The sequence below is a fragment of the Calliphora vicina genome, chromosome 1 (genome assembly GCF_958450345.1).
Source record: "Calliphora vicina chromosome 1, idCalVici1.1, whole genome shotgun sequence".
NCBI classification, from domain to species: domain Eukaryota; kingdom Metazoa; phylum Arthropoda; class Insecta; order Diptera; family Calliphoridae; genus Calliphora; species Calliphora vicina.
This window is the reverse complement of record NC_088780.1, coordinates 54598442-54612915: the sequence shown is the minus strand read 5'-3', so window position 1 is coordinate 54612915 and position 14474 is coordinate 54598442. Positions and strand designations below refer to the sequence as shown.

General features: G+C 30.3%; 1 protein-coding gene across 8 annotated transcripts in view; it reads right to left on the bottom strand.

Moving 5' to 3' along the window:
* The window catches only part of Pkc98E (Protein kinase C), a 39459-nt gene that overhangs the window by 8195 nt on the left and 16790 nt on the right, over positions 1 to 14474 (bottom strand). For 5 of the 8 annotated variants that reach the window (XM_065513832.1, XM_065513854.1, XM_065513863.1 and 2 more), the window contains exons 3-12: positions 12463 to 12714; positions 12259 to 12383; positions 12118 to 12191; positions 11495 to 11526; positions 2409 to 2485; positions 2005 to 2289; positions 1502 to 1939; positions 1204 to 1431; positions 868 to 1120; positions 663 to 802 (exon numbers count right to left, since the gene is read on the bottom strand). In XM_065513832.1, coding sequence (XP_065369904.1) covers positions 663 to 802; positions 868 to 1120; positions 1204 to 1431; positions 1502 to 1939; positions 2005 to 2289; positions 2409 to 2485; positions 11495 to 11526; positions 12118 to 12191; positions 12259 to 12383; positions 12463 to 12714 — 1904 coding nt within the window. Of the gene's footprint in view, positions 1 to 662; positions 803 to 867; positions 1121 to 1203; positions 1432 to 1501; positions 1940 to 2004; positions 2290 to 2408; positions 2486 to 11494; positions 11527 to 12117; positions 12192 to 12258; positions 12384 to 12462; positions 12715 to 14474 lie in introns of those variants that run through there. The other 3 variants (XM_065513871.1, XM_065513878.1, XM_065513887.1) reach the window with 3 other exon arrangements.

The window sequence follows — 14474 nt, the reverse complement described above, 5'->3', positions numbered from 1 at the left end:
ACTTCTCTTCGCAAGCCACATATATTAACCAGAAAGTGAAGTTAAGAACCAAAGCCCTAAAAGCACTCGGTGGCACCTCTCGGGGCATGGATAAGGAGACAATAACGGCGTCTTATAAGGCAATTGGCCGCTCTATCGTTAAATATGCAGCCCCCATATACATGATACAGTGCATCTGTTTAATTGTCCCCGTAGGCCCACAAATTTGAATCTATGGTTAAGGCCGACTGAGGTTGCACAATTTATCCAGCTCCCAGTACCAAATCATGACACCACTAATGATTAATATATCACAATTAAATTGAAGCTATTTTCAGGGAAGATCTTCCAACAACAGTGGAACTGTTACAACAACAACCTCTATTAACCATTCGGTAATTTCTAATAATAATTGAAGTTAATCCATTTGTATTAATTTTTAGGTTGCAACACAATGAAAATAATGTATTATGTAATTTCCTTTAGGTGCAATTAACATTTCGATTCTATTAGAAATTTATAGAACTCTTACGTTTCCCAGAATAGAGTGGGGATAAATAATGAGCTTTTCGAATTAAATATTTCTTGTTTTTAATTTGTCAAAGACTTTTAGTTCTACAGTCGTATATATACATAATTTTGAAATGACTACAATAATTTAAGAAGTTATTTGAAAAACTTACCATTTTCGGTCGGAATGGTGGTTTTATATTTCGTTTTTCTAATTCATCCCAATCTAATTTACTGAAGAATGGATGACGACGTATTTCATTTTCATCGCCCGAGCAACCTAAACGTTGCTCAGGATTTTTAGTAAGAAAACCTAAATGAATGATAGAAGATTAAAGTTATAAACACTGAGAAAAACATCGACCATAAGTAAATTACCTTTCAAAATGGACACAGCTTCTCTCGATAACCAAACTGGATATAAAACATCATCGTGCATTATCGAATCAAATAATTCATCTTCGTTATCGGCTTCGAATGGTGGCTGGCCAGCCATCATTTCATACATGAGAACACCAAGAGCCCACCAATCAACCGAGGCGCCATACTCCTGTTCCTTAAGAATTTCTGGGGCTATATAATCGGGTGTACCACAGAAGGTGGTAGTTAAGACACCATTCATAATGCCCTCCTAAAGATTACAATATTATTTATAAAATAAATACAAACCATACTATGTGTTTATAGTATGTGTAAAGAAATATAATAATTTACCTTGCACATGCCAAAATCAGCCAATTTACAATGACCCTCTTGATCCAATAAAATATTATCTAATTTCAAATCGCGATAAATGACACCATGAGCGTGTAGAAATTGTAAGGCCAATGTAACTTCGGCAGCATAAAAGGCAGCACGAGCAGCCTCAAAACGGCGAGCTTTTTGAATTTGAAACATTAAATCACCACCGTTAACATACTCCATAACAAAAAATAAACGATCCTAAATAATTGAAAGGAAAATAACTTTATTGAAGTAGACCAACAACTATTATAATTTGATGTCAACCTACCGGAGTTTGAAAACAGGAATGTAAAGCCGTTAAAAATGGATGATTAGCTGCCAAAGCTAAAATGCGTTTTTCGGTCATTGTACAATCGACATCGTCATCTTGTATGATTGCATCTTTTTTCAACACTTTGATGGCGTATATTTCATCGGTGCCCTTCTTTTCCGCCAACATAACTTTGCCAAATGAGCCCTTACCCAGTACCTTAATGAAATTGAAATCTTGCAAGCAAGTTTTACCGGGACGCGAATCATAACAACGATTAGAACTCGACATTCCCATATCTCCGCTACCGCCACTTATATTAGTAGCACCAGAACTACCCGACGATGAAGTCTGATGCGACATTGTTGAACTACGGGTGGTAGTTGAGATACAATCACTGTTATCGCCATGAATACTAGCTCCGAAATTATCCTCACCACCTGGTTGACTTAAATACTGCAAAATAAAACAAATTTTAAAGTAAATTTCACTTCAGTACAAAAAAAGTAATTTAAACAAACCTTTGATCGTCTAGGTGCCTGCTTATCGGGCGATATGCCCAGTGAGCTAAGTATTTCAGCCATTTGTTTAGTATTTATGCCACACGTATTTGCTACATTCTTTTGGCAACGCTTGTGTACATTCATATTACACACTTGACATTGGAGACCCTGCTTAATTAGGCCATATAACAGGGAACCACAATGATCACAAAATGTAAAGCGTTTATAATTGTGTACGACAAAACGATGTGGCACATTAACATTAAAACGTTGACCTGCTGGCACTGGTTCCAAATTGTTTTGCTATAATGCAGGATAATTGGCAATTAAACAAGTATATTTATTCATTTTTAAAATTTCATGGGTAAAATTTTGAACAAAAAACAAGGAAAAATTAAAAGCCAATGGGATTTGTAACAAACCTTTACCTCTTCTCGCATGCCAGGACATTTGGTAACCACTGAACGATGACATCTCTTATGTACAACACAGGTGCAAACTGCAAGTTTCATGAAAATAATTTATTTGTTTTATAAGAACGTAAAGTGATTAAAATTTTATTTTCAATTTTATAAATTGGTGCTTTAAAACTGTCATACATTGTTAATACAATTAAGTGACGTGTTATAAACACTAATAATTATACGCAACCAAAGTTAAAACAAATAAAATGTTAGTTATTAATAAAAACTCAATGTACATGCCAAATATTTCATACAATTCATTGATTGTACTGATCAAAGTAAAAGTAATATTCTCAGAAATTTATAATTTGATTGAATGTTGATTTATCATTATCCCAAAAAACCCCAATGCATGCTTAATAATTATGCTTGCCGTATTGAATGTATTCATTTCTCATTAAACATTACGTATATCATTTTAAGAAATCACTGAATTCAAATCCGTAGTCATTTGCCCGCCATTAGGCAAAATTTCTTTGATCATGTGCGGTTCGGTGTTACTGAAGAAAAACTTTTCGCCAAAATCAAAATCGAATAAGATATTGATATATTGATGATGAACAACAACATCACCAATTTTTTATCGGATGCGGTAGCATTGGAAATACAAAAACTTCCTAGAATGACTGCAAGTGGCGACTACAAGCGAATTGTTTAAAATTTGTTGGAGAATTATAAAATTCTCTATAATGAATTTCGAATGTCTAGAATATTATGTATATTTTCTTCAATTTGCTCTTGATTTTTTTCCTAACAAATTAGGCGAAACTAACGTCGAGCCAGGAGAACGATTACACCATAATTTACATAGAATAAAATAAATTGAGATGAAGGTAAGCTTGGTGTTAAAAATTATAATTTAAATATAATCTAAATGCATTAATTTATTTTTTATAAAACCCAGTGATGACAAAATAAATGTGGGTGAATGAATGAATATCTAATGTTTAATTTCAGATTGTTTCTTTGGGTTGCTAATTTAATTTTAAATTACTAACATTCAACTCATTCAAGAAAGTCAATTGGGCCTACCGAAAGGGCAACCTACAGTGCAGTTGCGACCAACATTTGAATGAAATTATCATTAAAAAGTGAAAGAGCTATATTCGGCTATATTTTAAAATAAATATTGAAAATATTTTTTAGTAAAAAAAGTATTTGTGTGAATTTTTTTTTAAATTATTCCGAACCGGGACTATAGGGGATATGTTTTTGTATGAATCATGTATATAAGTTATTTGAGGGCTTCGCAAAGTTGATTTCAACATACAGACCGACAGACTCCGCTATCTATAACGATCCAGAATATATATACTATACGGAGTCGCAAATGGTGAAGAGTATAAAAAGTAAATGTCAAAAAATGTTCCTGCTGTTTGCAAGTGAATTATCTGGAAAGGGGTTAATCACCACTTCATCCACCATGGCACCCCGCCTGGCCAATTCATTAGCCAGTTTTTCACCATGTCCAGAGACCCATATAAGTTCTATCCTAGAATGTTGGGTATCTCTAATTGAGATTGGCTAAGATGTTGTGAAGGTACCCGCTATTCCATTAACGGCAGCCTTGTTAACAGCAAAATATCCAAATATCTCCAGATATTCGATGTCCGTTGGATGTTCGTTTTATGGCACAGATTTCCGCAAGTAAATCGCAAGCCCGTCCAAAGCAGATAGATACCTGTCGTTATTGAAAGCGCCGTCTATATCCAAGAAGGCGAAAAGATAATATTACTTATGCGATAACAACTCTTCAATGCAGCATACTAACGAGTGTAGAGCTGTTTCCACAGATCTGCCCTTAGTATGGGCACATTGGGATTTAGAAATGAGCTCAATGACCCTCTCCAAGGTTTTCAATAAAAAGGCTGCAAGGCTAATTGGTCTGTATTGATTTGCTTTAGTGTAACTTGTTGTGCCCTCCATAGGGATATGCACACAGCCTCAAAAGTGAGTAAACACCAGCGAATTTTTTGATTTTTTTAAGATCATGAAAATCATTTTAGTCCGACTTAAATCTTTTTTTTCACAACCGAATCTATTATTCAACCAAATCTCGAACAAACCGAAACTCTAAAATTTTAATCGATGGATAACTTTTAGAATTTTCATTATCTTGAAAAAAATCAAATAATTTTTGGTGTATACTCACTTTTTGTTAAATTGTTGTTAAATAAAATTTAATCTATTTTATAATAATATATGGGTCTAACTTTACTGTATTTGACAATGGACAGTATATTAGTTTTACTAATCGGACAAATTTCCCGATAAATCGCGGGAATATTTATTTTAGGGAAAAACCAAACAATTTTTTCGGGAAATTTCTTTATAAGTTTTCTTCTTAATGTTAAATTATTATTTCAGCTACGAAATGGTTTTTTTAAAGAAATAATTTTAACAAATTTTTTTTCTTGGACCAGAGCACTCAGGGAACGACCCCTACTCATGTAAAGCATCGTGGAAATAGGGAGTAGGGGTTTGGGGACATACGATTTGAACTTTCCTACATTGAAAGTGATAGGAAAAACTCCAGCTGGAAGATTGTTCCACATTCGGACAGTACGGCTAAATATCGAATTATCCCTGTAGTGTGTTGTGCGGTCCACTGGCCAATCGACCACAAAGGGAAGAGTTCTTGATGAAAAACGTGTACATATTACCTAAAATTCTGCGGGTATCAATACCGATAGAACAGTAAAACGCAACCCACTTTGCGGCGGCGCTTCAGCGAATCAATAAAGTTGCATACCCTACTGTCAACAGTTATCACCTTTGCCCCCTCCTAAACGAGGTCGAGACGGTCCAAATATAACTAAATAAGTATGAATGTTGCTGTCATCTGCAAGAAATAGTGTTGATAGTTTAGAAACATGAATTAATGAATTCAATTTGAATTAATTCGAATTAATATACTATGGGAACTCTGCACCATCAATTTCAATGGTAAATAAGTGGTTTACAGAATTTTGTTGTGCTCGTACGAGCATGGAAGATGTGGAACGGTCTGGACGCCCAGTTGAAGTCTCTACACCCGAAACAATTGAAAAAAATCACGATATGGTGTTGGCCGTTCGAGATTATGGAAGCTTAGGGATCACACATTCATCTCACAAAAAATTCCCTTTTGGGATGACCTCGACAAATCTTATTATTTGGTAGGGATAAACAAAAAATTGGAGATATGTTGAACAAAGTGCATAGAGCTCAAAGGAGGCTATGTTGACAAATAAAATATTTTGTTATGCAAAAACCTGTGTTTCATTAAAAAAAAGGCACAGACTTTTTGACACACCCTAGTTTACATATACATATCCTGATTTATTTGTAAATATTGAAGACAAATTTATATCAATTCATTTTGTTATTCTCATTTAGATTTACACTGAAATATTGTAGTAATAATTCCCTTATAAAAAATTAATTTGTTAATACGTATGTATGCGAAAAATAATAATAATTTTAATAATAAATATTAGCATAATAAGACGACAACAAAACATACACACACTTACGTACAAAAATAAATATATAAAATAACAAAATATTGCTAATGTTATCTTCAAGATGAATAAACAATATGAAAAACAAAAAATAAATTAAAATAGATTTATTTACATTTGTGTGCTACAGCGATAAGAACAAAAAAAAAATCAAATAAAAATAAAGATAGATGCTGTGTGTTACATTAAACAATAATCTCGCGTAAATTATTAGAGACATTTAACTAACTAACAAACAAAAAATAATTTTTATCATTGTATAACATTATTTAGATACGATATAAATACAGACAGACTGACTGACTGACAGACAGACAGACATACAGACTAAGAGACTGAAAGAAGTACAGACAGACAGAAATGCAGTGTTTTTGTAGGCTTTTATTATTTGATTTGCTAAAATTGAAATAATGCATTTATGAAATAATATTTATATAAGTATGTAAGAAATGGTTATGAAAACATTTAAAATAAAGCTTATCATGTATGTATAATAAACTCGTTATGATTAATTGAATTAATTTTAGTCGTTTTCGTTGAAAGAGTTAAAAATTTTCAGATTTAAATATCATGTACGTCATTGTCTAAAGATAACAGGTAAATAGTTCTTATAACATTCGAAACGTATACAAACAATAATATATAATTCAATTAAAATTCTATAGATAAATATAGAGTTTTATGACTGTTTTCAGAGTGCTGAATTTGAAGTTAGGTAAATAAAAATATGAAATTATTTAAATTAAATGTCATCTGTAAGGATGCTCCGAGTTGTTCCACAATAATTACAATTTTATTATTCATAAATGGTTTCAGTTATATATTAAATTACCTACACCTTTCAAGAATGACAATATAAATTGGGTAAAAACGGGGTTTGAAGAATTTTGTACAAAAACAGAAACAATGATAATATTATTCACAGCTATATTTATTAACACTTCCTTAGATCAAAAAAAACAACAAATATTTCCTACATATGTATTGTGGACAAGGAAACAACCTCTTCTCAATTATGATGCCCCAGTACGAACTTAATTTCTCAGTGACATTCAATGGCGAGGATTGTAGATGACCCATAATCGTGCATTTCGAATCACTACCGGTTGTGTAAAAATTACTAATGTTGATCACATACATGATGACATGTCACACAACCATCAAATTGTAATGGAAACTAAAGCGTAAAATAACTGCTAAATAATCGTCGAAACGAACGTATAATTAAATTGTAAATATTCATCTTAGTTGTTGTTCTAACATTAACTGTTGTTTAGGTTGCATCATTTTGGTAATAACTACATTAAACGTTTTATACTATTTTTAACAACGTTAGAATCTATTGTTGCTTCCTTTTTTAATGCCAAACAACTGTTATGTTTACAATCAAAAAATCTAATTGAATTGATTAATCATCTAAATGTGATAACTAGGGGGCGGATTTTCATGCATTTATTATTGGAAAATATGCGCCTAAAATATTAAAATATGACCTAAAAATATAAAAAATATGCACTTATATTTTAGTGCAGAAACATAAAATAATTAACTGTGGTCGCTCAATGTCCAAAAAAATACACAACAGTGTTCCCAGCTGTAAGGATTCTTAAAATTAACTAACAATTAAATTATAAATGTTCATCTGAGAAAATTCTAGTATCTTTGGATTATATTTTTTAATGCCATGCGACTTGCCTTATAAAATTATTAATATATTGATCGTGCTGCAAAGCTACATCCAACTTAATTTTCAGCTCGTAATAAAAAACTTATGAAGTGCGGTACTGTCTATGTGAAGTTACAAAATCTTTCGGTAACGAAATCTCTTATAAATCCAAATTACAATGAAAACAAATATGAATGTTTTTATTACACTTAGGCCGGGTAACTTATTAAGTTTTAATCAAAGATAAAATTTATTTAATGTGTATGGAAAAATTATATTTAAATATTTTAAGCCTTAACTATGTTTAAAATTTGAATAAGTTACCCGGCCTTAATGAATTTTTGATACTTAGAAAAACTCCAAAAATGTTTGAAGAACAATTTTGAAATTATAATATTGATAGAAAAATGAAATGAATTTTTTTACTGCCATATTCTCGATGTCGAAAGAAGATAGTCCGACAACATGATATTTATATAAAAAATTCGAAAAAATCTTTTTGTTGAGACAATATATAGCTGATTGCCGATAAAAGTTATATTTTTGTTAAAAATTGGGATAATATGCATATAAATATGTATTTTAAAGTAAAATATAACAAAATATGCATTATAAATAGAATATGCAAAAATATGCCCTAACAAATCGATGCCATTTTACAGCAAAATCTGTGATTCGGATAGATAATTAATTCTCATTGCATTTGGACGTTCGAGAAAATACATGCATTTGCATATAAATCCGCCCCCTAGTGATAACCAATAAATTGTTCCTCGATCTCTATCGCTTACTAAAACAATCAGTAGCCCGTTTCTGTATTTCTCGAATCGAAAAACATTCCGCATGAAACGATTGAATTTCAACAAAAACAGTGTAAAATGAAACAAAATATGTTTTTTTCTCGCACAAGTGTTTCTGTATCTTGAGTTTGCGAGAATTATCTGTCATTTAAATAATTTTCCAGCAATTATTGGAAGGATGTGAGAAAAAGTGTTTCTGTAACAATATTTTGCGAAAAGTTTAAATGATGACAATCAATAAAACACAATTGTTATATTTTGGCATTTTAAATTTTTTTAGCCTTTCACTCTTTTGGTTTTATTATAATTTCTTTCTTTCGTTGACGTTTGTCTTGCATTTGACACTTAATTACTGGAAATATTCCAGTAAGAACAGAATCTGTGTTGTTTCACACTTCATCTGATAAGTTTTCCGATGCGAGAAATACAGAAACGAGCTACAGGATATTATTAGTTAGTAATTTTTTTTTTAAAGTTTTGGTCTTAAGTAAAGCATCGAAAGGGAAACGTTGAATGGTAAACTGCAATACCGAAATATTCTACAATTATTTTACTTTCATAGTTAATATGAACATGTATATACAATAATTAAATTATACCAATCACAAATAGGAGAAATAATTATTGGTCTTTGAGATTTTAATCCTAATATAACGTGGTTTTAATACTTTACGAATTGGTCATAGTTTTTATAGCAAATAAAGGACTTTTTCATATATGTTAATAACAATACTTGGAATTAGTCCAAGATTTGTACATAATTCTTTTATTTGATAATTTTTTGGGTTTTGGAGGTAAATAGCTTTTCGATGGTTTTTATCGCTTGTTATAACATACACCACAACGATTGTGCAGCACAATGGATGGATTGGTTTCTGAGTCCATATTCCACAAACAATCTTCCACTACGCCAACTAAGAATTCTATTGAAACTGTTCTACCGAAACAAGTCATGAGATGTCTTAAATGGCAAAAACCGGTTCAGACGAATTTTGAATGAAAATTCATAGATGGTGCTAGTAAATGTGTCAATTGAAATCAGTCTAATTCGGTTGGAATTAAGAAAATCAAGTATTACGACATTCCCAAGACAATCGGTCCTACAATTCTTTTTTTGTCCTGATAAATATTTTATTTTCGCCCTAAGTCAATTACATATGGATATATATTTTCCCGTAGTTCCCTTTAGGAGCATAGGTCCTCAATGGATATTTTTATTTAATATTTCGCTATTGAAAAATGTGTGGTAGAAATATTATGGCCCTTACTGTAAAAAATTTGCCGATCATACACGCGTTATTTTTAAAGTATTTGATAAGTGATATTTATGCTTCATTTACACATTAAACGTTTTAGACTTGCGTTATTTGCAATCAATGAATTGGGAGATATTCAATATTGTAATTTTTAGTGTACAAAAATGTGGCAATTCAAAGTCCCTTACAATATAATTTAAATCAGCTTACTTTATTCCGTGTATTCTGATATTAAGGAATACACGTTACTATTCGGGGTTGTCATAGAATCCAATCATTGTCGGAATCGGTTTTGAAAACGACAAAAAAGGTACATTTGACTTATGAAATCCAATTTAATTTTTTGTTTAATCGATAAAGAATTTAATTCTAGATCGATTACAAAACCGTTAACTTTCGATTTCGCAAGACCAGGAAAATAAGGAATAGTGTAGGAGAAAGAACGGAACATTGCGGTACCCCTGAATGATATAGCTCATTATACATTACCGACACCAAAAGCTGTCGTTAAATAAATTATTGGACTCCAAATATTTAACAAGATGGTTGTTTACCATACTCGCCATTACTTTGGAAAGTGCAAAAAAAATTTATATTAGGCGGTAGTTTTCAGTGTTGTTACCTTCTCCCTTTTAAGTAACCTTCCAACATACAAGAAATTGGTCGGCACGGTATAAAATGCTGAAAAGTTTAGCTAATGGAAGATCAAGCTTCGAAGAGCGCTGCATCAAGACCAGCGATGGTATTCAATCTGGGCAAGAATACTTATCTACTTTGACATCCGATAAAACCCATTTCACAGCACGAGCTCGTAGTAATATGTATATTTGGCATAGTCACTAATACTCTTTCAAGATTGTGGCAGTGGTTGATCACTTAAAATTTTAGCGGGAACTGAAATTGTATTGAAACTGATTTAAGGTAGGGTCACAAATATTTGAAATATTTGACGAAAACGACATAACCGCTAAATAAAATATATTTTAATTCTTTATTTATTGTCAAAAACTCCTTTTACTTAAGACAATTCAAAACAAATATTTTATTTTATTTGATGCTGTTTGATCTTACAAAACACTTGTAAGAATAAACATGTCAAACAAATTTGTGCTAAAAAAATTGGTACGCTTTTTGGAGTAAATATTTGCCACGTGTGACCGTACCTTTATATGAGTATTTTCTAATTTAAATATTAATTTTGAATTCCCGTATAACTTTTTGATAATTTTTTATGTTTTCTCAGAAAGTTGTTATCGTTATAAAGTTTAGCAGAAGGCTAAAATATTTTACTACTTCATTGATCTAATGGCAAGTTAGATAATGTCTATTGGTTGTTTATTATCTAGACTGAAGATTATCATGTTTCTTTTGATCGTGCTAGATAAAATATTCTGTTTACTTTTTATGTTTTTAAGTACTGCTTCATATATAATTTTAGCTAAAATTTTTAAACAATTTTCTATTTGTATAGGTCAATAACACTAAAAAAATATATATGTATTCTTTTAATTTTCTAACATTAACATAATTAAAACTAATTATATATTATATCCAAATTTAGCAAACAAAAATTATTACTTATCTGCTTTGGAAAATGTGTTAACAATTTATTATGAGAATTAAAAAAATAGCAACAAACAATTAGTAGAAAATTCTTAACTCTTTACAACAACAAAGAAAAAAGCAAATGCATAATGATAATTGAAAAGAAAATTAAAAAAAAACATTACAAAAATGAACAACATTCATAGTTTATTTTCTTCAATATTCTTTTAGTTGAATTTGTCTTTAATTTTTTTTTATAAAACAATACACATACCTTGGCACTGATATCCTTGTTTACCAATTCCCCTGCAAATGCAAAAAATGTCCGTAGCTTGTATATATGTATATACTCAAGATATTTATATAGATAGATGTATGTATATTTTAGGGTTTATAAAAATTATTAAATGTTATGTTTAAAAAAAAAATATTGTAGCAAAAGAAAACAAAACTAAATGTGAATGCGAGCACCACAAATGAAAATTAATAAAAATAATATGAACAAAAAAAAAAAAAAAAAACATAAAACTTATAATCAAAAAAATAAAAGTAAACCTAACATTTCTCTTTTGAATGGTTTCAAATCAAACTAAATAAATAATCTATTTTAAAATAGCATACAAAAACACAATTAAAAGCAGTAATAGTATCCAAATTTCATAAAACAAACACTAAACAAAACCTAAACTAAACTAAATTAAACTAAATTAAAAAACCCAAATGTATACATAAAAATAAGAATAATAAAGAAACCCCAGTAAACAAATTGTAACCAAAAATTGTTAATTACTATTTATAAAAAAGTGGTTTAATTAAATAATAAGTGAATTAAACAATATGGATGATTTGAAAGGATATAGGTTCGAGTTGTTTTTTTTTTGTTGTTGTTAAGCTTACCAAATGAATTCGCGACAATGTGAACAAAATGTTGGTTGGCGCAAAAATGTAGCCATAAATTTGTGACCATTAACCTGAAATAAAAACAATAATTAGAAAAAATTGCACAAAAACAATTTAAATTATTTGCAAATATCTCACCTGATGTACACGACGACGCATAGCACCGCGTCGACGATTAAAACCCGCTCTCTCCTTAAATTCTTTATTGGCGCCAGCGCCACCAGTAACGGGATGATCCACTTCTTTAGTATCTTTAGCAGTATCTGTATAAAATTAAAATATTTTAATATTTACTTATGTACATGCAGTTACAGAGAGAGCATGTGCTTTTATTTTATTTACCATTTTTATTTTTTAATTCAATTACTACGTGGATTTTCCCTTGAGGTTCTAAATTCACCCATAAATCTGGTACATTACTTTCGTGTTGTATAATATCTTCAAATGGTATTATACAATTGGCCACAAAATCATCCGGTGGGAGGGCTGCATCATGAAATACCGTTAAATTGATGTTTTTTGCATTTATTACATCGTGTACAAATTGTTCATTCCATACAGGATCAAATGTTTTTGGACGTGTTGTTGAGCGATCTGTAATAATTTACAAATGATAAGTTAATTGATTATTATAAATTCCTAATATCTGTTATAACAAAAGTTAGAATGTTTCCTATTTAATTCCGAATCAAATATAATAAAACATATCAGAAGACACCAATATTTTTAAAGCCCGAGTTAGTTTTTAAAAATTATGGGGCGGATCCCAAAATTTTCCTAATACCAGTATTTTCGGAAGTTGGCCTTATATGGGAGCTATATAGGGTATTCAATTAATCGGGTTTCTAGTTTAATCGGTTAACCGAGCAAATAATTAATCGGGGTTTAGATTTATTCGGTTAATAATCGGTTAATTTAAAATTATTCGATTAACCGAATAATGTCTATTTTAATTTTACATTGAAAATACAACCACGAATTTTGTGTACAAAAACATAAAAAACAAACAAAACATAACAATTCAACCAAAAAATAATAGCAAATAAGGTATTTGAGATCCTTTTTGTATACAAAAAACTAAATTTTTTTTTAGGAAATAATGTTTTAAAAAAAAGAATATAATTTAATTTTTTTCCTCTTAAACGATTTTTTTCTTTAGATTTAATAAAACTTGACTTGGAAAAAACTCTCGATGATTGTAGATGTTGGAGAAATCGAAAGCATGATAAAGAATATCCAATATCTCAGCTTTTTTAGTTTTTTCTAAGCATATCAAATATTTCGTTATATCATCGGATTGTTTTAAATATTGAATACTTTTGATAGTTTCGTTAAGTTCTGTACATGTAAAAGCAAACAATGTTTCAAATACATGTAAATTAAATATGTCAGTTGTTATTCTCACTAAACATTTTTCTTGGATGTTTGAAAAAATATATAATTTTAATTTGAAATTTGTATTTGAATTGAAATGGAAAAATAATTACAAAAAGATATGTTAAAGTGCAAAAAAAGGAATTTCGATTAATCGGTTAATCGACACAAATTAATCGGTTTATTTGTTATTTGAAAATCGGCAATTTTAAATTATTCGAACAGTTAACCGTCCAAAATTAATCGGTTAACCGATTAACGGTTAATCGATTGAATACCCTAGAGCTATAACTAATTATGGACCTATAGCCATGAAATTTTGTCGTGTGATTTATGACAATATCAAACTTATTTCTGTTAATGTGGATATCAACATTTTTAAGAGATTTATTAATGTAACAAACAATATAAAGCCATACGTGCTCTAAAATTAAAATAATTATTTTTTTTTAGGAAATTGGAAATGTTTCGGAATATTGTTTTTTTGGCCGAACATAAGGATTGGTTCGGTTTCGGGCTGAAAAACCGGTATCGTTCGGACTCTAATATTTTGTTACATTTTACTTCAGAATTAATATTTACATATATGCGGAAATAATAAAGTAGTTATTTAGGAAACTTTTTAAATCATTGAAAAAGGTAATACGAAGGTTAGGTTGATTAGAGGGGCTGTAAAATATCCCATACCCATAAAACAAAGAATTTTAGAATGTTGTGTGTCTATTGCAAAATTTTGGAAACAGACCCACACAGTAAACCTTCTCAGTGACAAATCAGAAGAAATCCAAAAAAAGACATCTTCACAACACCACTGACAATCGAAGAAGCAAAAAGAGCGGCTGCTAAACTCAAAAACAATAAAGCTACAGGTTCCAACATTACACCACTCGAGTTCTTGTAGACATGCCATGTAATATGTATAGTATATGGTCACATACAGATTCCCTAACGAATGGAAAGAAGGCGTAATAACACTACCC